The sequence below is a fragment of the Triplophysa rosa genome, linkage group LG18, assembly GCF_024868665.1.
Source record: "Triplophysa rosa linkage group LG18, Trosa_1v2, whole genome shotgun sequence".
Lineage (NCBI taxonomy): Eukaryota > Metazoa > Chordata > Actinopteri > Cypriniformes > Nemacheilidae > Triplophysa > Triplophysa rosa.
Genome location: NC_079907.1, coordinates 14,673,532 through 14,699,200, shown reverse-complemented (window position 1 = coordinate 14,699,200; position 25,669 = coordinate 14,673,532). Strand labels below are relative to the sequence as shown.

General features: G+C 39.0%; 1 protein-coding gene across 3 annotated transcripts in view; it reads left to right on the top strand.

Annotated features, from left to right (window-relative positions):
* kif20bb (kinesin family member 20Bb) overlaps positions 1–25,421 on the top strand; it is a 38,062-nt gene extending 12,641 nt beyond the window's left edge. Inside the window, exons 20-31 of one of the 3 annotated variants that reach the window (XM_057358211.1) lie at positions 5,614–5,752; positions 5,837–5,959; positions 6,048–6,102; positions 6,194–6,310; positions 6,395–6,465; positions 6,552–6,626; positions 23,484–23,654; positions 23,759–23,953; positions 24,098–24,169; positions 24,254–24,392; positions 24,499–24,629; positions 25,198–25,421. In XM_057358211.1, coding sequence (XP_057214194.1) covers positions 5,614–5,752; positions 5,837–5,959; positions 6,048–6,102; positions 6,194–6,310; positions 6,395–6,465; positions 6,552–6,626; positions 23,484–23,654; positions 23,759–23,953; positions 24,098–24,169; positions 24,254–24,392; positions 24,499–24,629; positions 25,198–25,275 — 1,366 coding nt within the window. In that variant the 3' untranslated portion in view covers positions 25,276–25,421. Of the gene's footprint in view, positions 1–5,613; positions 5,753–5,836; positions 5,960–6,047; positions 6,103–6,193; positions 6,311–6,394; positions 6,466–6,551; positions 6,693–23,483; positions 23,655–23,758; positions 23,954–24,097; positions 24,170–24,253; positions 24,393–24,498; positions 24,630–25,197 lie in introns of all 3 variants that reach the window. The other 2 variants (XM_057358209.1, XM_057358208.1) reach the window with 2 other exon arrangements.
* Positions 25,422–25,669: the final 248 nt, after the last annotated feature.

Here is a 25,669-nt window from a genome sequence, read left to right as displayed (position 1 = left end):
GTGTTTCGAGTCTGACGGCATCACCCAAACGTGTTTTTTCATCTTTTTTCGAGTCTGACGTCATCACCCAAACGTGTTTTTTCATCAATTTTAACAATCATAGGTAGTTTAGATGGTTAGAGTAAGGTTAGGGTTAGGGTGTGGGTTAGGGTAAAGGTTTCGTAAGACTTGAAACACCAAAGATTTAGTCAAAACCAACAAGCCACGCCCACGGATCTGACTCGAAAGTACCGTCCCCGAAAACAGATTAAGCGGCAGACGGGCAGCTTGAAACGGAGCTCTGAATACACCGTATATATCATTTACACACAGAAACAAGATTGTATAGTGTTGCTAATAGCTGATGTCAGTAAACACGCTATTTAGGGCGCAGACCAAAGAAACGACGCGCTGTCACTTTCAGCCGAACCAACCCAAATAGACGAGAACGATGTAAGTGGTCGCTTTTGATCATAGTAACTTCGGCCTACTTATGTGATTATTTTATGTGTCTGTGACATGAATAAACAAATGATGTGTTTAAAAACACCGTTAGAGTCTGTGTGTGTGTGCGCGCACTAGTGAAACCCGCCACAGCTCAAGTACAAAAGCTGTTGTTTGTCATTTTACAAACGTCCGCTGCTTATACTTTCACATATAAGATCATTAATCGCTTTAACCATGGTTTACTTCCCACCGCTGCCTCGAGTTCAACATGGCGGTGTATCAAATCTGTAACATGCTCATCCTCCCCGTTATACGTGTTGTGTGAAATCTCCCCGCACCGGGGCTATTTTTAAATTGCAGGCTTATTAAAATAATGGGCGGGAAACTATAGAGATCCGATCACATTATCCAGATGTGGAAGCCACTTGCTGACAAGTGTAAACGCGCTGTGTCCTGATTGTCTGAAGATCCGATCTGCTTGTTCGGATCACCGAGATCGCATGTTAATGCCAAGTGTAAACGCACCCTTATACATCTGGAATGGCATGAGAGTGAGTAAATTATAAGAGAACTTTCATTTTCTCGTGAACTATTTCTTTAAGTATTAAGCATAATTCACAGCAGTGTAATTTGACATAAATATACCAAAATGTATTTAAAATATAATAATTTTATGCTAAATATACTGAAAATTTATTTTATATACTATAAAAATTCTGCAATTGTATTTTTGGTTTACTAAACGTCTGCTAATTTGGAACAACTAATTTTGTACTTAATGCACTTTAATTGTGCAGAAGTAGTGCTGGGGTCCAACTAAAGTTATACTTAAAGTGATAGTTCACCCCAAAATGAAAATGGACAGTTAACAACATTTTCAAAATAACTTTTGCGTGTTCTGTTGAACAAAGAAATTGTTTGTTTTGTTACTGAGCTCAGCGGTGTGTTGTTTTTTTCTTAGAATGTACCAAATTGTTGATTTGGCCGCTCTTAATGTTCCTGGCATCTTTCTGACGGATGTGTAGTGTTTTTAAAATCTAACTATGGTCTGTTTCACTTGCATGGCGATCTCCCTGAACCCCATGATGTGGGTTCACAGCAACAGCTTCCAAATGCAAACACCACATGTAGAATCAACTCCAGACCTTTAACATGCTTCATTTATGACAAAATTATTTAAGGAAAAGCCCATACATGTGAATAAAACAGCTTTTTATTCAACTGTCCAATTACTTTTGGTCCCTTGAAGAAGGGGGGCGCTTCATATTAAAGAGCTGTAATTACTAAATCCTTCAGCTAATCTAGATGTGAATACACTCTAAATAAAGCTGAGAGTGTGCACTTTAAGACAATATCTATTATAAAACTGTAACTCGAAAACATATTGATACACAGCTAAAATAACAAAAAATGTGCCTCTGTCCAAATATTTATGGCCCTAACTGTATGTTAATACATTTAAACTAAACTTAGTATAAAATAATTATACATGTATTATGTATTATAAATGTATTGCTTTTTTACTAGGGTTTACAGAGGAGTTTTGTCTCGTTGCCATGTGTAGAGCATTGACTAGTTCTATTATTATGAGACAGCCTTTAAAGTCCCAGTGAAATAAAAAATTACAATGCCTTTTTATTACAAATTACAAAAACATTATCTTTTTAAAATCTGTGTGCCCTCATAAATTCATGGATTAAAGTTCTCCGTCGCTACGACGGATTTCCGTTAATTGCAGCGAGTCTACGACGAATTTCCGTCAATTGCAGAGTTCCAGCCTGTCCTTAATGTCTTTAATTCACTTTTCATAATGTTGTTAACCCTTTGACGCGTACGATCACACCGGTGTGATTAGAACATTACGCGCTTTGGCTGGCACTGAGCCAGAGACAGACTCAATCCTGTCACATATCACAACTATGCAGTGCTTTCAACCACATAATGTTTAATTTAGCCGTCAGACATACTATACACGTGCCTACAAAATACATTTAGAGATTGCATAATACACACTGATGTCTATGGAAGTCTCCTCAAATGTAGTTTGACGGATGTTTTATTCAGATCAGACACAGTATCTGCAATTTAAGCAATTGTTAAGATCACTTTAGTTTGTGTTTTTAAGAGAAGTGGATGAATTCACGTGATGTAAATCCGACAGATCTCAGACCACGGCAGAAACAAACATGGCGGCGGCCGTTTATAGCTCAACTAACGCGATCATTATAAAGGTGTTTAAACAACAAAACACATTCACATGCACATATCTGACAATCGGAATGTCAGATATTTCATGACATAGTTAACAGTTTGTGAATTTTTTTAGTAAAAAAGAAAAATGATGTAAAAGCAATGCATCAGTCATACAGCTGCTGTGGCTCTGCGGTGTGTCACATGATACGCAGTGCCGCGTCACTATGGAAATGTTAAAGCGATATGCTACCTTCTTAACGGTCGCCTTGGACAAGCTAGTCAAACACTGCAACTAGTCACTGTAGCTAGTCAAACACTGAAAGTAGTCATGTAGCTTGTCAAACACTGAAACGGGTGTCAGGTGTAGCCAAGCTTCAGGAATATGGTTTCAAAGCCAAAAGGCAGAAAAAGTGAAAAGCACTCTGGAGACATATTCAAACAACATTTTTGGTCTTTAGTGGTCCTTTTTTTTTTTTCTTTTTTCTGTTAATTATTAAGAGTTTCAGAAAACATTGTTTGGTCTTATAAGATAAATACAAAAATGCACTGAAAAGTTATAGATGGTTGATTATTTGTCTAGGTAAGTATATTTTTTTCATAGATTAAAAATAGCTTTTAAAATACGCAAACTGGAAATACTATGTAAAGTGGTTCAAAACATCTCCCTTTAAAACGCTATTGGTTAAAGGAATATGACTTGGCCTGAAAAAAAGATTTTTTTTCACTTTAATCCATGTAAACTTTAGTTAAAATCTGAAAATGCACTTCCTTCCTGTAATGACTATCCATCTTAAATGACGTATGTTAGACGGCTTGGGCAGAGCATCCGTTAACTCCTCCCATTCAACTGTCAATCTGCTGCCAGTTCCATTTTAAAATGCAACGGCTGTTTTTATACATCCAATCAAATCGCAGAGAAGGACGAAAGCCACGGCCACAATTTTTCTCATTAGAAATTCCATTTCACTCGGAAATGTGTCAAAATATGGAAGTAAAACTTTACACCTCACACCAACTCTGACATTCTCTCTACACAACACCTATCACCTTCAGTCACCCCACCTCCTGCACTTCAGATCAGTGAAGAGGATGTGTGCCAAGTCTTTAGGAAACAAAAGACAAGAAAAGCACCAGTCCCAGATGGTATCTCCCCAGCCTGTCTTAAAAGCTGTGCTACTCAACTGGCCTTCATCTTCTCACAGATCTTCAACAGATCACTGGAGCTGTGCACAGTTCCTTCCTGTTTCAAGTGCTCCACCATAATCCCCATCCCAAAGAAACCCAAAATCACAGGACTGAATGACTACAGACCCGTCGCTCTCACATCTGTGGTCATGAAGTCATTCGAGAGACTGGAACTGGCTTATCTGAAGGACATCACAGAACCCTTACTGGACCCCCTGCAGTTTGCCTACAGAGCAAACAGGTCAGTTGAGGATGCACTTAATATGGGGCTGCATTTTGTCCTGAAACATCTGGATAGACCAGGGACCTATGTGAGGATCCTGTTTGTGGACTTCATCTCTGCTTTCAACACCATCATCCCATCACTGCTCCAGACAAAGTTAACCCAGCTATCTGTTCCTGGCTCTATCTGTCAGTGGATCACCAGCTTTCTGACAGACAGGCAGCAGTTAGTGAGAATGGGGAAACTCACATCCAGCACCCGCACAATCAGCACTGGCGCCCCCCAGGTGTGCGTTCTCTCCCCACTGCTCTTCTCCCTGTACACAAATGACTGCACTGCCCAGGACCCTTCTGTCAGACTTCTGAAGTTTGCAGACGACACCACACTCATTGGCCTCATCCAGGATGGTGATGAGTGTGCGTACAGACAGGAGGCTGATCAGCTGGCTGTCTGGTGCAGTCATAACAACTTGGAGCTGAACACGCTTAAAACAGTGGAGACGATTGTGGACTTCAGGAGAAACCCCCCTGCACTCCCCCCTCTCACCATCATGAACAGCACTTTGGCAGCAGTGGAGTCATTCAGGTTCCTGGGCACCACCATCTCTCAGAACCTGAAGTGGGACAATCACATTGGCTCCATTGCTAAAAAAGCCCAGTAAAGGTTGTACTTCTTACATCAGCTGAAGAAGTTCAACCTACCACAAACTCTATTAAAACAGTTTTACTCAGCTGTCATAGAGTCTGTCCTCTGCACATCCATCACTGTCTGGTTTGGCTCAGCCACAAAATCAGACATCAGAAGACTGCAGAGGACGGTTCGGACTGCTGAGAAGATCATTGGTGCTCCCCTGCCCACCCTCCAACAACTGTATATATCCAGAGTGAGGAAAAGGGCTCAGAAAATCACCCTGGACCTCTCACATCCAAGCCATCATCTCTTCACAATGCTGCCGTCTGGTCGGCGCTACAGAGCACTGAGCACCAAAACAACCAGACACAAAAACAGCTTCTTCCCTCAGGCCATCTACCTCTTGAACAGTTAAATGTTTTTACACACCGTGCAATTAATAACTCTGTGCAATAATAATTAAGTGCAATATTAATTATATCCTCCAGATAATACACTATCTATTTTTATACAACTTTTTCTGTAAATTATATTTCATTCATTCTGCTGTATATAGCACATACCTTGTACTACAATAGTCTATTCTTATTTTTTACTTGTACATATTTACATACATACATAGCTTTACACTCTCTATATCTTTATCTTATGTTTATTGTATTGTATTTCTTAATTTTTTATACCCATAGGCCCTTATTTAAATCATTGTGTACTGTATTCTATTGTGTTATGGTCTCTGTGTACTGTTGTTGCTGTTTCTGTGTTCTGGATGCTCCTGTCACCAAAACAAATTCCCTGTATGTGCAAACATACTTGGCAATAAAGATCATGCTGATTCTGATTCTAAAAACAATCGCAACTTCCGGTTCACGGGGACTTTAATAAATACTAGGAACAACTAAAGGATTATTACAGCATGGAACTTGGGTAAAAAAGGTTTGCTGATTTTTTTTCAGGTCGAGAGATCTCGTGAATGATGGACTGAATAAAATGGAGACCATGAGTTGCTCATTGCAGCAGCTGGAGCAAGAGCGATCAGATGCCAGAGAGAAATTATGTGAAGCTACAGCGCAAATTGAACAATTACAGAAACAGGTGATTACTTTCATTTTCGATTTCAGTACAGTTTAATGGTCATTTATATCAGATTTCTCTTAAACATTGCTTTTTACATCTCAGATCTCGAGCTTGAGTGAGGAAAACCGATTGGTTCAGCAGAGACCATGTAAAGTTGAGGAGATGAGGGATCAGGCTCGGCACAGCTTGAGCCGTAAAGAGCAAAGTATTGATCCATTGCAGTCTGTGAGTGACTTTTCCCCTCTGCTTTTTCAAATGTGTGATGTTATCAACTCTTACACGGCTAAATCTTACCGTTTCTTTTCACTTGCAGGTGCAATCCAACCGTTCCAAAGAAAATATACAGCTTTGCCAATCAACATATCTAGGTAACTACCACGTCTTTTAATTTAAACCTCCTTTTACACATTTAACCAATGGCTTAGATTCTGACTTTAGTAAGATTGATTTTGTTTGCAGATATTTTGGCAGAGCAGACTGAGGTGATGCGTGTAACCTTCAAAAAAGAGCGTGCACAGATAGATCAAGAGGAATCGCTTGAGGCCGGATTAAATGATACTGAATCCATAACTGAAGGTGACCGAGTCCTTTCTAACTCTAGTTTGTATAAATCTCGAAAACTGACAATAAACACCGCAAACATCTAATTTTTCTTGTCAGATCGTGCAAAACCGCAGGACACATGTCGCAATGAAAATGCTGGCGATCCCAAGCATCATAGCATCAAAGAGGTATAAACCTAGAAGCTTCCAATCCCTCAGATTTCTGCACAACTGTGTGGGATTTGCCTGTAATGTGGCTTCTTTTGATGTTTCAGCTGCCTAATGAGCAGGCAGATGATAACCAGGAAAGAAGGCAGGAAAAGGGACTTCAAGAAGCCATGGGGGAAGAGGTGAGAGCGGTCCAGACATCAGGGCAACTAGAGGGCCACCAGCATGGCATGCTGCAGCTGGAGCTGGTAATAGGATTAGCCTTTTTGTCGCTCTTCCCATCTCGTTATTTTCTGTCTCGCAAGCTCGAGGGGAGGATTTAGCCCAGAGTAGTCATTTATTTACGCAGGAGGTTCCTTTTCAAGTGACCTGCCATGAGAAGGAGTAAACAGGACTGTGCAATGATAGCAAAGCAGAGCAATGCAGAACTCTGCAGAATTCAAAGTTTATCTTTCATAAAATGTCTATATATAATAAGTATAAAACTCACAGTACCAGTCAAAAGTTTGGAAACACTTACAGTAACACTTTATTTTACAGTGCCCTTTTTACACATAACACATTTACTATAGTATTTACTATAACTTTTGCATAATTACATGTAACTAACCCTATAGAAAGTACATGTACTTAATTAATATTACTTAGTTCTTAAATATATAGTTACACTGTAACATCAGATACTTAAATAAAGTGTAATCCCACAATAATTCAAAACTATTTTAAAGTTACCACCCTTTCACTAGAATTTGCAAAATGGTTTTTGGGCATTTTATCATTTAGCTTCTTGAGGTCTCAACCTAGGAAGCTTTTTAAAGAGTGTGGAAGGATTTCTTCATTATTTGGTAACTAGATGAGGTAAAAGTTTGTGAAAAACTTTGTCGGCTTGAGAAAGCCTGACTTGAAAGTGAAGTAAATTTAAGTCAGAAGATTAAAAAAAATAGATAGATAGATATATAGATAGGTAAAAAGGGTTTAGGTTAAATAAATTTTAACATGAGGAAAACAAATACTATGTTAACCGAGTCTGTGAAAACCAGGCTAAAATCTAAAGAAAACTGGTCTTAGTTTGTTATTAGCATGATGGTAACGCGATTAGTATTTGCTCGCATGATACTCCACGCCACCAGTGAAACGAACCGACCATGTCTCTACAATGTTCTGATGCAAAGATATAGGTCTGGCTAAACTTGCTAAACTAATCTGTTTGGTTGCTATGGGCGTGGCTTGACAGATGCCAATAGATGATGCTCTGAGCCAAAAGTGAAACGAACCAACCCCCGTGTCTCTACTATGTTCTGATGCAGAGAAATATGTCTTGTTAAAGAGGTCATATGACTCAGCTAAAACTAATATTATCGTTTGTTTTAGATGTAATGCAATGTGTATACACGATTTAAGGTTAAAAAACGCTGTATTTTCCACATACCGTGCATGTTTGTATCTCCTCTTTGCCCCGCCTCTCTGAAACGTGCTGATTTTTTACAAAGCTCATCGCTCTGAAAAGCGAGGTGTGCTATGATTGGCCAGTTAACCAGTGCGTAGTGATTGGTAGAATACTGCATGCGTTTCACGGAAATGTAACGCCTCTTACCATATTCGGAACATCATGTTCCCACGCAATTGTACTGACAGTTCAATTCAATTCAATTTTATTTATATAGCGCTTCTCACAATGTGCATTGTTCCAAAGCAGCTTTACAGGAGCAAATAAGAAAAACACAGAAAGTTAAAACACAGCACAGTGCATGGTGTTTGTAGACCAAGCAAGATCATTATAATAAATAATATCTAATAAATAAATAAATAAATGCAGTCTCCCGGTGAGCAAGCCAACACTGCACTGCTCTGCTGTGGCGAGGAACCCAAACTCCAATGCTGAATAATGGAGAAAAAAAACCTCGGGAGAAACCAGGCTCAGCCGGCAGGGCCAGATCTCCTCTGACGTGTCATAGCTGCACTCAGTGACCCCGACCAAAGTCACCGAGCAACATCCACGAAGAACAGGGAGAGCCCGCGACCCAGGAAGCCCCACCCGCCGAAACCGTGCAGGTCCAACCCGGTCCCATTCCGCGATCAACAACAGACAACAGAGGAACAACCAGGGAAAAGTAGTAATGGCATAATTAACTTTATTCCTCCGTTGTCCGACATCGACCACAAAACAAGACCAACCAGACCAGACCAGACCCACACAGTCCCAACAAATGAAACGCCCCGAACCACAACCAACAAGCCCCCCCACTCCCTACAAACACCCACCCAGCAACCTCCAATCAAAGTCACTGAGTGCAGCTATAACTTCAAACTGCTGTCATGTGATGTAAGTTTAGCATTAAATACGAAGTATTGTAAATTTAGCATTAATGTGAAAGGTAGTCCGTCTTTGCTCTCGGTTGGGGATGGAATTGTCTGAGCTGGGCCGGCCAGATGGTCGCCTTTTTCTTGGGTGGTGATGGAATTGCCTTGGATGGAGCTGGGATGGTCAGTCAGTCCGCAGGCTCTCGCAGGAGGATGGCACGGGATTTTCCGATGTAGCTGGCGTAATCTCTAGTTGGGTATGGGCATATGACGTTCATCTGGGCCTGGCGGAATCTCTCCCTACCTCGGGATGGGGATGGGCATCCCGAGGCGAGGGCAGAAAGAGAATAATTAGTGTAGCTGCTGTTCATTAGCTATGTATTAGTGAATGCTTGGCTGAAAAGATGTGTCTTTAATCTAGATTTAAATTGGCAGAGTGTGTCTGACCCTCGAGTAGTATCGGGGAGGCTATTCCAGAGTTTAGGTGCTACGTATGAGAAAGCTCTACCCCCTTTGGTGGATTAGTTATTCTAGGTGTTATCAAAAGTCTGGAGTTTTGAGATCTTAGAGAGCGTGATGGGTTGTAGTGTGGTAGAAGCTCTGTTATGTAGGTAGGGGCTAAACCGTTTAAGGCTTTATAAGTAATTAAAAGAACTTTAAAGTCAATACGATACTTAATGGGTAGCCAGTGAAGGGATGATGACATTGGGGTTATGTGATCGTATTTTCTGGACCTGGTTAGAACTCTGGCAGCTGCATTCTGAACTAACTGTAGTTTGTTTATTGATGCTGCAGGACAACCACTAAGCAGTGCATTACAGTAGTCAAGTCTTGAGGTCACAAATGCATGAATAAGCTTCTCTGCGTCAGCCGCACATAAAATATTTCGCAATTTGGCAACATTTCTAAGGTGGAAGAAGGCTGTTTTTGTGACATTTGAGATGTGATTTTTAAATGACATGTTGCTGTCTAATATAACGCCGAGGTCTTTAACTGTATTTGTTGGAGTAACAGTGCAGCCTTCAATTTGCAGGTTATAATCCTAAATATTCTGCTCACGTGTCTTTGGTCCGATAAGTAATATTTCTGTTTTATTAGAATTTAAAAGAAGGAAATTACATGTCATCCAATGCTTTATATCGTCGATGCACTCTGCCAATTTGGATAGTTGGAAGGAATCATCTGGTCTTGATGAGATATATAGCTGAGTATCATCTGCATAACAGTGGAAGCTAATTCCATGTTTTCTAATAATGTTTCCAAGGGGCAGCATGTATATGGAGAATAGCAAGGGTCCTAAAACCGATCCCTGAGGTAATCCATAATTTACTTGCGTTAGATTTGATGATTCCCCATTTAAATGGACAAATTGATGTCTGTCTGATAAGTAAGATCTGAACCATTGTAGTGCCTGTCCCTGAATACCGGTATAATTGTGTAAGCGATCTAGAAGTATTTTATGGTCTACTCTACAGTATCGAACGTAGCACTAAGGTCAAGCAGGACTAGGAGTGAGATGTTACCTTTATCTGATGCTATAAGCAGGTCGTTTGTAATTTTAACGAGCGCAGTTTCAGTACTATAATGCGGTCTAAAGCCTGACTGGAATTTTTCGTGTATGTCATTATTTTGTAAGAAAGAGCACAACTGAGTGGACACTACTTTTTCTAGTATTTTAGACAGGTAAGGGAGATTTGAAATCGGTCTATAGTTTCCTAGTTCATTGGGGTCTAAGTTTGGTTTCTTGATAAGAGGCTTAATGACGGCCAGTTTAAAGGCTCCTGGGATATGGCCTAGATTAATTGACGAGTTGATAATGTTATAAATGGGCTCAATTGCAATGGGTAATAACTCTTTTAATAATTTAGTTGGTATGGGGTCTAATAAGCAAGTTGTAGGTTTAGATGTTGCAATAAGTTTAATTAAATCTTCCTGTTTTATAGGTGAAAAACACTGTAGCCTTTCTTTTGGGGCGATGGTTGGTACTAATTTATAGGACAGACTTGGAGGTTGAGTTTTTACTATTTTGTCTCGTATGTTTTCGATTTTCTCTGTAAAAAAAATCATGAAATCATTGCTACCAAGGTGTGGAGGAATACCCAGGTCAGGTGAAGTCTGTTTATTTGTTAGTTTAGCAACTGTACTAAATAAAAACCTTGGATTGTTTTTGTTAGTTTCTATGAGGTTACAGAGGTGCTCAGCCTTTGCTGCTTGTAGTGCCTTTTTATAACAGTGGGCACTCTCTTTCCACGCAATTTTAAAGACCTCTAATTGGGTTTGTTTCCATTTGCGCTCCAGTTTACGTGTTTCTCTTTTAAGGGCGCGAGTGGTGCTATTGTACCATGGTGCTGCGTTTTTCTCATTAATCTTTTTTGACTTCATAGGTGCGACAGCTTCTAATGTATTAGAGAAAATAGTACCCAATTTGCTGGTCATGTCATCGAGCGATTCTGTATTTATTGGTATGGTTATTAAAGGAGTCAGATCTGGCAAGCTCTTTGCGAAACTATATTTAGTAGTCGATGTAATTGTTCTACCCTGTCGATAACGAGTTAAACGGCTGATTTCTGCAGTGCGCAGTGTACATGTTATAAGATAGTGATCAGTGACATCGTCGCTTTGAGGTATAATATCTATATTGGTTAGATCGGCTCCGTGAGATATAATCAAGTCTAGTGTATGATTAAATCGATGAGTGGGTCCATTGATGTGTTGTGTTACTCCAAACGAGTGTAATAGCTCTGTAAACGCCACTGCTAATGCATTGTTAGCACTATCTACGTGGATATTAAAGTCTCTGACAATTAGCACTTTATCAACGTTAACCAATAGGTCCGATAGGAAGTCCGCAAACTCTTTCAGAAAATCAGTGTAGGTACCAGGGGGTCTATACACTGTAGCCAACGTACAAGAAAGCAATGATTTTTTACTGTCAATTGGAACAATTATGTTCAACGCAAGCACTTCAAATGATTTAAATTTATGCTCCGTTCTCTGAGTTACAGTAAGAAAGTCTCTAAAGATTGTTGTGACACCGCCACCTCGACCAACCGGACGTGGCTCATGCATATAACAGTAGCTTGGTGGTGTATACTCATTTAGACCGTAATAATCATTTGTTTTAAGCCAGGTTTTGGTAAGGCAAAGTATATCAAAACTGTTGTCTGTGATCATTTCATTTACAATAACTGCTTTTGAATTTAGTGATCTAATATTAAGTAGGCCGAACTTTGAGTTTGTTTTGGTCATTTATTACATTGTCCTCAGGTTTAATCATGATTAGATTTTTTCTCTGAGATTTGGCTATTTTGTTATTTTGTAGTATTATTCGGGGGATAGACACAGTCTCTATGCATTTGGAAGCAGTAACATTTCTAACAGATGAGTGGGAGGAACACAGACTATGGTTGAAGTTTTGACTTACCGCTGGGAGACGTAGTCAAGCGGTGCGTAGCGTCTTTGAGATGTTGTCAGACAGAAGAACCGCTCCGATGCTGCTGGGGTGCAGGCCGTCAGGGCGGAAGAGCCTGGGTCGCTCCCAGAACAGATCAAAATTATTAACAAAGAGCAGCTTCTGTTCAATACACCATGACATCAACCATTTATTTAGAGCAAATAGTCTACTGAACATTTAATTCCCTCGTCGGTAGGTAGGAAGCTGCCCTGATACGATGATCCTCGCCGTGGGCGATGCGTTCCGTACTGTCTCAATCAGACTCCTGAAGTCCCTCTTCAGGATCTCCGACTGCCGCATCCTGACGTCATTCACCCCCGCGTGCAGCACGACAGCTCCGACGCAGAGACATCAAGAACACGGGCGCCAGGAAAACAATGAGTGCGCACCTTACCTTTAGTGGAGGAAGCGCGTACGTTCCGGACGATTGAGTCTCCGATGACCACAGCGTTGCATTCCGTCTCGCAGAGGGCGGCAAAGCGGTTCCTGGTCGGGATCTCGAAGACCGGTGGCGGCGGTTGGGTCATCGCTCCAGTCCTGGCTCGCTCCTTTCGCCGTGGGTGTGCCGGTGCAGGAGTGAAGTTCATTTGGGCTGACCGTGTTCTCGAAGCCTGGGCTCTGTGCAGAGAAACACGCGGAGTAGAAGTGGAAGGAGTATTAAAATCGCCATGAAAACTTACCGCGGATTTGCGAGCGTCAGCTCTGGATGTTTCCAGCGCCGTTTTACATTCTCGCAGCCATGTCTGCTTCTCTAGTAGATCCTGGATTTGCTTCTCCACAGCCTCCAGTTCCGACTGAAGTGCGATCGTTTCCTCATCTGCACTCAGAGGTACAAACACATCTGAAACATTAGCCATTAGTGATGTAATAATGAGAACAGTGTGTTAAGCAGTGAGCAGGCAGGCTGGGAATGCTAACAGCCTGAGGCTAATAGCGAGTGATCCGATAAAAATAAATTATCGGTGCGTTTAAGGATGATTTTTGGTATGGGATATACTTAAGGATATGTTTTACCCTCTGTGAATAACAATTTAAAACACAAGTCAGTTGATAAAATGTCATCGGTACTTCCTTATATCAATTCGAGCCCGAATCTGATACGGAAAATGACCGTCAATTCAAATTCAAAAATGTAGATCAGGGGTCTCGTTTATAACCGTTGCGGACGCACAAAACCTTCCCTCATGGATTAAAGTTCTTTTCCGTTAATTGCAGCGAGTCTACGATGGATTTCCATCAATTGCAGGGTTCCAGCCTGCCCTCAATGTCTTAAATTCACTTTTCATAATGTTGTTAACCCTTTGACGCAATAGTGTCTGTCTGCGGAGTGCAAGAGAGGGGCGTAACTGGGAAGGGGCGTAACTTGGAAGGGGGCGTAACTTGAAATTGTCCAAATCACATGGACCAACGCGAGATGTTATCGGCAAGATGGCCGATTGCGGACATATAAAAGTGTATAAATGAGGCTATGGGTAATGAAATCAAACAAATCTCGTTTTTACTATTTTAGTTATTTACTATAATAAAACCATGGTAATTTAAAAATATCAAAAGTGATGTTTTTTGCTTGTTAAGCAGATGTTGACCCAGAAATACTAGCGTGTATGTTGCATCAAGCTTATATGCTCATATGTTTTTTCGTAAACTTAAATTTTAACATGTCATTTTAATGCTATTATTTTACCCAGCGTATTTAGCTCGAGATGTCGAGATAACAACTTTGTGATCAGGCATTACAACTACCTACTAAATTGGGTCCTCAGCAGACACAATTCACACGGGAACAGAATTTTTTTATGACAACTTCTCAACAGAGTTGCAAAACACATTTGCTGTGTCCCAATTCGCCTACTTATTCTATGCCCTAATAGTTTAGTATTTTTATTGCTGAGCAAAAGAGTATGCAGACACAGGACCCAGTGATTTTATGAGGGTGACCAATAAATCCTTACAGACAGAAATTCTTTAACTTCTACTGTAATTTACACCAATTCTTCATTACACATAGTTTGCTGGACAAAAACATACACAAAGAACGTCAAGTAAACTATTTATTTGCAATGCTTTCATGTGCTAACATTATTTTAAAATATTTGCTAGCTATCATTTGCAGTAAGTTTGCATTTTTTATAGAAAATAAACATTGCAGTACCCCAATTTAAACTTTCGCGAAAATATAATTAATGAATAAAATCCAGTTAAACAAGAATTATTTTGGGCCGGTTGCACCACCTGTGCGTAAGTTACAACTTAGCCTACTGTAGTTTTGACTTAAATGGGCACTAAGTTACAACTTACGCACTACAAAATATTTCTGAGTTGCACCATTCAACTTAGTTGAAGCGTAACGTTACGTATAAACTAAATATTTACAGAAGCCTCCTATCAGCAGTAACTGTAGGAATAAAATAGCAAACTAACTGAATAAGCTCTTGTTTCACTCGACATTCTTCAATGATTTACACACATGATAATGCTGACATTTACAGTCAGTTACCTTTGTGATGACATTTAATTTTTGACTGCTCTAACACAAACCGTCCTAGCGCGCCTCCGTGTGTGTATATCTGCCTGTGTTGTGCACGTCAAAATGAAACGATCTTCTTTTAAACAAATTGGCGGTTGGCAGTAAAATGAAATCACCCATATTGCATGTCATTTATTATTGCATTAAGTAGGCTGTATTGTTTTAAACAGCATTTGTTTATTAATCTACTTTTAAATACGTTATTCATGAAAGGTAGTATTCTATATACCGTTTTTACCGTTATTATGAGAGGTAAAATAATTTTAAATCAAGAATGTTTTGAAATTCACAACATTTCAACACAACTTTTCCTCACGAATTTAAAGGCTGCTATTGGACTGTTGAAGGTAAACGTCATATTATGCGACTACGCATTACTTTACAGAGAGCTTACGAGCTAGCTACGTTGTGCCTTAAGACCAAATGGTGCAACCGAATAACATACAGATTACAGATTTAGTTACAAACTAGCTAGTAGTAGTTACTAAACCTCTAGTGTGGACTTTACGTTCAAGTTTAAGAAAGAACTTACGAATGGCTGGTGCAACCCTACCCTGATCCTTCTGCTCGCGATGAACTTCCATGGTACACAGAAAGTACTGTACGCTGTCACGAAGTGTATGGCGTTCCAAAGGGTCCTAAATATGGCGCTCGCTTTGTATCGTTGGCGAACGAGGCTGACAAGCACGACAGATAACATGCGTGTGAGCGTGCATGTACGTCTCCATTTGTTTTATATGGAGACGTACACGCAAATATCACGTCACGTAGACACGTTAGTAACGTGTAGCTGTTGATCTATACAGACGTCACATTGACGTCACGTTAGAAATTAACGTGTGGATTACGTCTGCCGTCTGCCAGCCATAAACGTCTTAGGCAATAAACGTCTACAGACACGCCTGGAGAACGTGCGTCTGCCAAAGCGTCTGGAGAACGTGCGTCTGCCATGCGTGTGGAGCTGTCTATTTTTCTTTATTTCTTCATATATACAATATATTTACTGTTATACTGTAGATAGGCTATCATCATAGATAATCATGCTTATTTTGGCACAGTTTATGTAGGGCTACATTTGATGCTTATTTCTATAATTCTGAATTTCTGTTCATGTTTGTTATTGTCAGAATTTGTAAAACTGTGTTGTGCTCTGTCTATATCTGCTTGCTATAAATTAAGATTTATGAGATGCAGCTCTGAGCTATTTTAGATAACAGATTGATAATTGGTTGATTTATGCTTTATGTTTTGAGGGATAAGACTATTCAACAGGAAACCATATTACAGTGCCGCACAGAATTCCGCAGTTTTTTGTTTGGTAGGCCTCCTATTTGCACCTCAGTATTGTTGTAAACTGTTTGGGACAATAAACCCTTACACCTTAACCATACACCTAAATGTGCTTATTATTTACAAGATTTCTAAACATTTCCAAATATTTTCATAATTTTGTTAAAAGCAAATGCCCCACAATCTGATATGTGACGGGGGGGTTGGGGGGGATGTTCAGCAAAAGGCGGATTCGAGCCTGCAACGACATGAAGTAATTTACACACACTTTATGCTCTATGCTACTGGGGCGGCTGCAATAACACTATATTTCTACATTTTCTCTATTCCAGTCAGATACTGGTGGGCGGAGTCACTGTAAATAGCAATCCAATGCTCTCAATTGACTTTCTATTGCGGAAAGCTGCCTTGTCATTTCTGACTTATAACAAAAACAGAACAATGCCTAAAAGCTGCTGTGTGACAAGTACAGTAAACAAGCTTAAAAAACACAGAACTACAATTTTTATAATAGATAGATAGATAGATAGATAGATAGATAGATAGATAGATAGATAGATAGATAGATAGATAGATAGATAGATAGATAGATAGATAGATAGATAGATAGATAGATAGATAGATAGATAGATAGATAGATAGATAGATAGATAGATACTGTAGATCGATACTGTAGATCGATACTGTAGATCAGGGGTGGCGAACCCGCGGCTCTTTGACTGCCTCTTTGCGGCTCTTAAATCATCTATCCACAAGTTGCTTCTTAATCGCATTTTTTGTTTTTAAATAATATTAAACTGAACTAAACTAAACAGAAATGTATACAAATTAATTTTGAAATAAAAAAATGAAATGTATCTTTTTTAAATAATTATTTTTGTACTGAACGTCATGCGCTACTAGCGGCTAGCCTCGTCTAGTTCGTACTGTAATTGGCAATCATCATGGCGGAGTCAGGGAAGCGTACAGCTAAACGCAAATATGTAGATGAGCACAGAACATTTCAATCTGAATGGGAGGATTTATCTTTTTTTTGTTGAAAGAAACGGAAAACCATTCTGCTTGATATGTCAGACTTCACTGTCGCATTTTAAGGCTTCAAATCTTGAGCGCCATTTCACCACACTCCATCCTACCGAGGGCCTGGAATTTCCCAACTTCGAAAGCACAAGGTAAAAATGTTGAAACGTCAGTCAGAGAAGCAAACTCAGCTCTTTCAGAAATTTACCAAACATTCAGAGACGGTCACATTAGCATCATATCAGCTGGCATGGAATATTGCGCGAGCTAAAAAGCCATACCGTGAAGGGGACTTCATTAAAAAGTGCCTCAATGATGTTATTGATGTTTTTTGTCCCAAAAACGAACATTTGAAACGTTCGGTAGCGGACCTTCAATTGTCACGACACACTGTTGAACAAAGAATATCGGACATTAATAACGCTGTTGAAACGAATTTATATTCCGATCTTTAGAAGTGCATGTATTTCAGCATTGCTGTTGATGAATCCTGCGATGTTCAGGATAAGCCACAGATGGCAATATTTGTTCGGTCTGTGTCAGAAGACTGCACGATTAAAGAAGAGCTGCTTGACATTATGCCACTGACAGACAGGACTCGTGGCATCGACCTGAAAGAGACACTGATGACAGCTGTTGAGAAAGCCAATCTACCGTTATCAAAACTAACCGCAATTGCCACGGATGGAGCGCCATCTATGGTCGGATCTAAGAATGGCCTTGTAGGGTTGTGTAAAGCTGATGAACGTTTTCCAGATTTTTGGAAGTTTCACTGTTATATTATTCACCAAGAACACTTGGTGTCTAAAAAACTAAACTTAGACCACGTAACGAAACCTGTGCTGGAAATTGTCAATTTTATACGCACACATGCTCTCAATCACAGACAGTTCCGAAATCTCATTGCTGAACTTGATGAAGATCTTCCATCTGATGTGCTTCTGCACTGCACTGTGAGATGGCTTTCAAGAGGTAATGTTCTTTCCCGCTTTTTTGAGCTTTTGAATCCAGTGAAGGTGTTTCTTGCGGAGAAAGAGAAGGACTATCCTGAGCTGCATGACCCCCAGTGGATATCAGATTTGGCATTTTTGGTCGACATGCTGCATTATTTGAATGGACTAAATGTGGATCTGCAAGGGAGGTTAAAGTTGCTGCCTGACTTGGTTCAGAGTGTTTTCACATTTATCAACAAACTCAAGCTGTTCAAGACACATCTACAAAAGAGAGAGCTCACACATTTTCCCTCTTTGTTGAAGGCAAGTGAACAAGTGGCAGAGGTTGTAAAAGCGAGTGCTGAACGGTATGCAACACTCCTTGAAAATCTTGAGCAGTGTTTTGAAAACAGATTCTCTGATTTACGGCAAAAAAGATCTGAGATTACATTCCTCATCAACCCGTTCACTGCTGAAACAGACTGTTTGAAAGCCCCGTTAGTGTAAGATGAAGCAGCATCTCAGCTTGAAATGATTGAACTTTCTGAGGATGACAGACTTAAGTGTACTCTGAGGGAAGGAACCGTGGAGTTTTGGAACATGGTGCCAACTGAGAGATATCCCAATGTCAAACAGGCTGCACTTAAACTGTTGTCAATGTTTGGGTCGACTTACATCTATCTCTGTGAATCACTTTTTTCCACCCTGAAACAAGTCAAATCAAAGCATCGCTCTGTTCTTACTGACAGACATGTGAAAGAGTTACTGGCTGCGAGTCGCCACAACTGAATACAAGCCAAACCTAAAAAGTATTGTGGAAATGAAAGACTGCCAGGTGTCACACTAATGTTAAAAAAGGTCGGCTTATAAAGGCTCATTTATGTAATTTTGTGTAAAAGTTCTTGTTAGACAGTTTTTTCCATATATGTGGCTCTTTGCAGTGATAAGGTATATTTTTTGGCTCATCATGCCAAACAGGTTCGCCACCCCTGCTGTAGATAGATCGATCGATCGATCGATAGATACTGTAGATAGATAGATAGATAGATAGATAGATAGATAGATAGATAGATAGATAGATAGATAGATAGATAGATAGATAGATAGATACTGTAGATAGATAGATAGATAGATACTGTAGATAGATAGATAGATAGATAGATACTGTAGATAGATAGATAGATAGATAGATAGATACTGTAGATAGATAGATAGATAGATAGATACTGTAGATAGATAGATAGATAGATAGATACTGTAGATAGATAGATAGATAGATACTGTAGATAGATAGATAGATGGATAGATACTGTAGATAGATAGATAGATAGATACTGTAGATAGATAGATACATACATGCATACATGCATACATACATGCATACATACTGTAGCTAGATCGGTACCTGATGTGGAAATATACTGTGAAGCACATAATGAATATAAATAAATGGAGAGTCTTTAATAAACCCACAAAGCAATGGAGAAATACTGAAGCAACATCAGCTTTATAGATGTGCATCTTGAGACAAAAAAATGGCACTGATGTATTTTAAGGGTATGGCGTACCGAAGTGTTCGTGCTACCGAAGCGCCACCTAGTGGCTGTTCCGACTCTTGGTATCTGTGGGATGTTTTGTGGTATTGGGGTCGTTGGGCATCAGCTGGCCTAATTCTTCTGTTAGAAAGAACTGCAACTAGTCCAGAGTGAGATTGTAAAATCCAGGTATTTATTTAAACAGTGATGTGCATGTGGTTTTCAGGAGGCGATGTGAACTCCGTTACACAGAACTGCTGACTAATGTCTCAGCGCATGCGCAAGATGAGATCAACAGGTTAGGCCCGCCCATGCGCAGGGAATTCTGCACAGTATCTATACTGTTTGGTTAATGGGCACACAGAAGGAAACAAAACAACAACAACAACAAAAGAACAGAGACAAACATGTAGGCCTAACAGTTAGAAGGAAATTATGAATGGCTCCAAATACAAATCAGTTATCACACAGAACCATCTATTCGTAGGATGTCCATGCACAGGATATAACCTCAAATTGCTAATTTTTAACATTTTAGCAATGATTAGAAAATATTCCCAAATCAATGATGACAGATTTTTATCCAGAAATCAAAAGGTGGTTAAAATAGTTTTATTAATAAAATATAATATACATAAATATACAGCCTATATGGTTACTGTAGTAAAACGTTTTGATTCAGAAACTAGGGTTAAACGTGCTTAGTGGTTAACTTTCGTAAGTATGGTTAAAATACTTATTACTCCAAGTATTGATTTCTAGTATGGCAGTAGCCGATGTGGTGTACGTTGACACGTCTTTAAGCTGAGTAAGGAAAGAAACGATACAAAGTGAGCGCCATACTCCTGGCTTTCCATAGCAGACAGACACGTCTCCTTTGGCACGTACGATCACACCGGTGTGATTAGAACATTACGCGCTTTGGCTGGCACTGAGCCAGAGATATAATCACATATCACAACTATGCAGTGCTTTCAACCACATATTGTTTAATTTAGGCTTCAGACATACACGTGCCTACAAGCACAAAATACATTGAGAGATTGTATAATAACAGCGGCAATAACAATCTCCTCAAATGTAATTTGACACGTGTTTTATTCAGATCAGACACAGTATCTGCAATGTAAGCAATTGTTAAGATCACTCAATTCTTCTACCAGTTCACCAGGCACTTCCGTTTGTGTTTTTTAAGAGAAGTGGGTGAATTCACGTGATGTAAATCCGACACATCTCAGACCACGGCAGAAACAAACATGGCGGCATAAACGGGTGTCAGGTGTGGCCAAGCTTCAGGAATAGGGTTTCACAGCCAAAAGGCAGAAAAAGTGAAAAGCACTCCGGAGACAAATACAAACAAAATGTTTGGTCTTCAGTGGTGCTTTTATTTTGTTATTTTTTCTGTTCATTATTAAGAGTTTTAGAAAACATTGTTTGGTCTTATAAGATAAATTAAAAAATGCACTGAAAAGTTATAGATGGTTGATTATTTGTCTAGGTAAGTATATATTTTTCATAGATTAAAAATAGCTTTTAAAATACGCAAACTGTCAATACTACATAAAGTGGTTCAAAACATCTCCCTTTAAAACGCTATTGGTTTCGACTATTTAGATAAAGTGTCAGTTAAAGGAATATGACTTGGCCTGAAAAAAAATCAGTCAGAAGAATTTTTTTCTCTTTAATCCATGTGCACTGAAAGAGTAAGGGTCTTATGAAAATAAGGTACCGACAACTTTTTTATTTTTAAGTACCGACTTGGACCCGAAGTACCGGTACGTTTGACAACACTACAGGTGTGCGTATGCACGGTTTTATAAATCTGAATATTTTTTGGCGTACGCTATTTTTGGTTTTCGGGCGCACGTACACTTTTAGTAAGGATCCTACACACTTTTATAAATGAGATCTGGATCATTTTCACTGAATCGAGCGGATCATTTAGGGGATGAAAAGTTATCAATGTTTTATTTTTTTCACTCTTTATTCTTTTTGTATCTTAATAGCCATACTGTGGTTGAGAAAAGTGGTCCCAATTTATTTTCATCATTATTATACTTAAAGGAGCAATGTGGATATTTTAACGGCATCTAGTGGTGAGATTGCGAATTGCAACCAATGGCTTGCCTCTCCCCCTCACTTTCGAAGCACTACGGTGGCTGCACAGCAGTGTTAATTTCGTTGACGAAAACTACGACGAAAAGTATTCGTTAATGACATGTTTTCACTGACGAAAACGAGACGATAACTAAATAAAAATGAATGCATGATAACAAAAACTGTAATAAAAATATACTGACATTTTCGTCAACTAATAAAAACGAGACAAAAATATTCTTGTCCCACCTGGCGGACATCAGTTTGCACGCATGTGCTTATCTCATATAAACGGTAGAGAGAAGTCTCTGGGAGAAGGGGATGCACAGACATGTATTCTTTGTCTGCACGCGGTTTACAAAGCGTCTTATTTTCCTTCACGATCGCCGGTAAAACGCCGCAAACTTGAAGCGCGACTGCAGGCGAGTCACCCCGAAACACATTACGAAGGCAAGCTCAAACGTTTTTATATGCCAATGTTAACTTAACACGAGCTGCTGCATAACGTGAAATGCAACATAAAGTCAGCCAAAAGAAACCAGCGCTGTCCTCTACTGATTATAGAAGTGATGAAGTGAGTCAAACTGTACATTCGAACCAATTATGTAACATGTTTGCATGACTAAAGAAATGTAATACAATTTATATGAAAGCTATTTCTCATTCATTGCTGTCTCAAGCAAAGACAGTGCAGCTCTTTCTTCAAAGATGCATGCCATGAGCCAATAGCCTTTGAGTGTGAGCCCTGTCAGAGCGTTTCATTGGTTGAATGAACACGCCCTACTTAACGAGTCAATTGAGTTAAATGGGATTGAATGAACTGGAACATTTCCTTCATGGTCTAATATTCTGTTCCAACAATGCAAATCTAGTTACTGAACTTTTCTGAAAAATAAAGATAATGACCTGGTTTAATTTCATTCTAAGGTGAAGTAAATTATGTCGAAACAGTTGAATCTTTTTATGGAACATTTAATTACACCAAGTAAATGATTTAAACCTTAGATTTTAGTAGACTTAAATACAATGTATATTTATTCGACTAAAATGTTTTTCATATTTCGTCGACTAAAACTAGACTAAAACTACAATGATGGGGATGACTAAAATGTGACTAAAACTAAATTTCATTTTCGTCAAAAGACTATGACTAAAACTAAATCAAAATTTGCTGTCAAAATTAACACTGCTGCACAGAAAGATGTCGTCGCATTTTCGGTGCTTTGCAGAAGATAACATATTTACAAAACGCGCTCTGTAGAGCAGCTTGTCTGTTTAGGGCTACTGTAGAAACAACATGGTGAATTTCAGATGTATGTATGTAGATAGAAATAGCTCATTCTAAGGTAATAAAAACATAACGCTTCATTATGTAAGGTCTTTATACACCTCTGAAGACGTAGTTATGTATATTATATTGTATTTCTGTTAGCAGATCCTCCAAAAAATCACACACTGGACCTTTAAAGCATTAAATGTTTCATTAATGGTAAGATTCAGAGAACTGTTAATTTATAAAATATTTGAAAACAGAATAGGTGCACTATTGGCTATATATGGGCATCTGGTAGATTTTGAGTCCTAAAGTAACGTTACGTAAAATAATAACTTCTCTTAGCCCATCTGACACAAGTCTTGGCTAATATTTTCCATTGCCATTTTAAAATGACTGATATCTGTCTAGTTAGGATGTGGAACCAGTGTCTAGGAAAGTAATGTTTTGAAAATATTTTTACAAATCCTAATGTTTTAGGTTTGGAATAATAATAAAAATGCTGAGTGTCAGTTATATAAAGTATATAATTACATTTAATGTAGATTTTTAGTTTCCCCTGTTCTTTAAGTCTCAAAATGTTCCTCACATTTCTCACTTCTGAATATAGGAAATGTTAAAGCAGCAGCTGGCTGAGAAACAAGGTGCCATTTCAAAATTACAAAAGGAAAGGGATGATTTGGCTGCTTCTTTTAAATCTGAAACCCAGAATAACATCCGTTCTGAACAGGCTTCCGATGTGAAGTCAAATGAAGGTGACACTTTAAATCCAACACAAGAGGTCAGTATAGTGATATTAAACAATGCACACATGCACGCATCATGTAAAGATGATAATCACTTACTCTTTTTGCATTATGTGTGTATTTTGTTGATTGTTATGAGCAGGTGGCAGTACTGGACTCTTCCGTTCTTTCCACGAAGAGTCTAAGAGAACAGCGCTTCCCTAAACCTCAGCTGGAAATTAGTTTCACTCCACTTAAACCTGACCGAATAAATGTCAGGAAACCAGGAGAGGAAGAATCTGTTACAATCAAACTCAGACGCACAGCCAGAAAGAGAAAGAGCCCAGAAATGCAGGTACAGTATGTGGAAACCTTGACTAAAAATACTGTTGAAAAATTGCCAACAATATAAAATAGTTTCTGAAAACTTAACAGTCATTTACAATGCAATACATAAACATAGAAATTGTATTTTTAAGGGTGTTTGGTTTTGTTTTAGAATGCGGTGGAGTCTGAAAATCGAAAAAACAGACGGCTCAGGGTGAACAAGGAGAACATCAATTCTGTTGAAGTAACTACACGACTTCTACCTTTAATGTTCCCGTGACATCATTTAATGTTTATTAACTGTGTTCTTTATTTTTTTTGCACCCAGACTCCTACAGTGCAAGGAAAAACAGCGAGTCCGTTAAATCAGAAAGATTCTCCAGCCAGCCTGAAAGCTAAAAAAGACGGCGCGCTCCAGAAGATTGGTGACTTTATTCAGGGTTCTCCAACTCTCTTTGGTAGCAAAGGTCAGCTCTAACTCTTCAGTTTAGACAATGGCATCGATTGCAGGTCTCTGCCAAAAGTGTTTCATACTGTATCTCAGCATGACACAAGTTTTACCTCCCACCACAGCCAAGAAGATCATGAGCATGGTTAAATCCCCCGAACCTCTGAGGCCTTCCAAGAACAACAAACCCAAGAGATCCAAACGGAAGCTCTTTAAGACCCACGTTTCCTCTCCGATGGACATACCCTCTCATCCTGTAAGTAACATGTAACATTCTGTGCATAAATGATGTAAGAGTGAATCAGGAAAGCTTTATGCACATATAAATAAATCATATGAGTGCCATATGTTGTATCATGACAACTAGACTTGACAATTGATTTCTTTTAAAGGCACAATATGTAACATTTTTGGATTCAAATATCTAAAAACCACTAGCACAGTGTAACAAAGTTTGTTCACTTGTGTACTCGCATTATTTCAAATATTTTCAACAATGTTTGAGTCCGGAGAAATTCACATTTTCTTAGCAAGAAAAGGTACGCCTGTTAATGACGTGCCCATGTTATTCTTTGTTTCCACTTTTACTGCCATAGCAATGCGCAGACCGATCGGCAGATGATATCAAAGTAACGCGAGAACTATTTGAAAGCTGTACTGTCGCGTAGATCTTGCCAAACTTTGATGTCATAGGCCGATCGATCTGAGCAATGCTGCATCTCATGTCGAACACGCCTCATGGCAAACCAATGAGTCTCATGAATAAACGCAAACGTTGTGTTGTTATTATCATTGTGTATTAAATTCAGTAAATTATTTTACAGGTTGGAGGTTGTGAGGATGATAAAGAGAGCGATCATTTGATTATCAAGAGAAAACTGAGAACAAGAACTGCTAAGTGATTATAAAATCCTTATTTTGATGATCAAGTGTAATTGAATTTTTTTTTATCACTGGAAAGTTTTGTAAATAGTTATAATATGTTTGTTAATGTTTTTGGAATTGTGCTTTTTACTTCAGCTTTTGATATCCTGTGGACAAAATATGTAAAAACAAAATGTCAATTATTAAAATAATTGAGATTTTAAACTTTGAGTTGTGTGGGGTTTTTTATACATTGGAGAAATATCTTATCAGTGAATGCTATATAAAGGATAATTAAAAGCCAGCCGGTTGTTATCGCAGACTAAACCCTGATAGTGTGATAAGGACCTTAAGGTGATAAAAAGTTTTTTTGCAACAACAACTGGTTGGTTGTACATTATTGTGCTTATTACACGACTACTTGCCTCATGA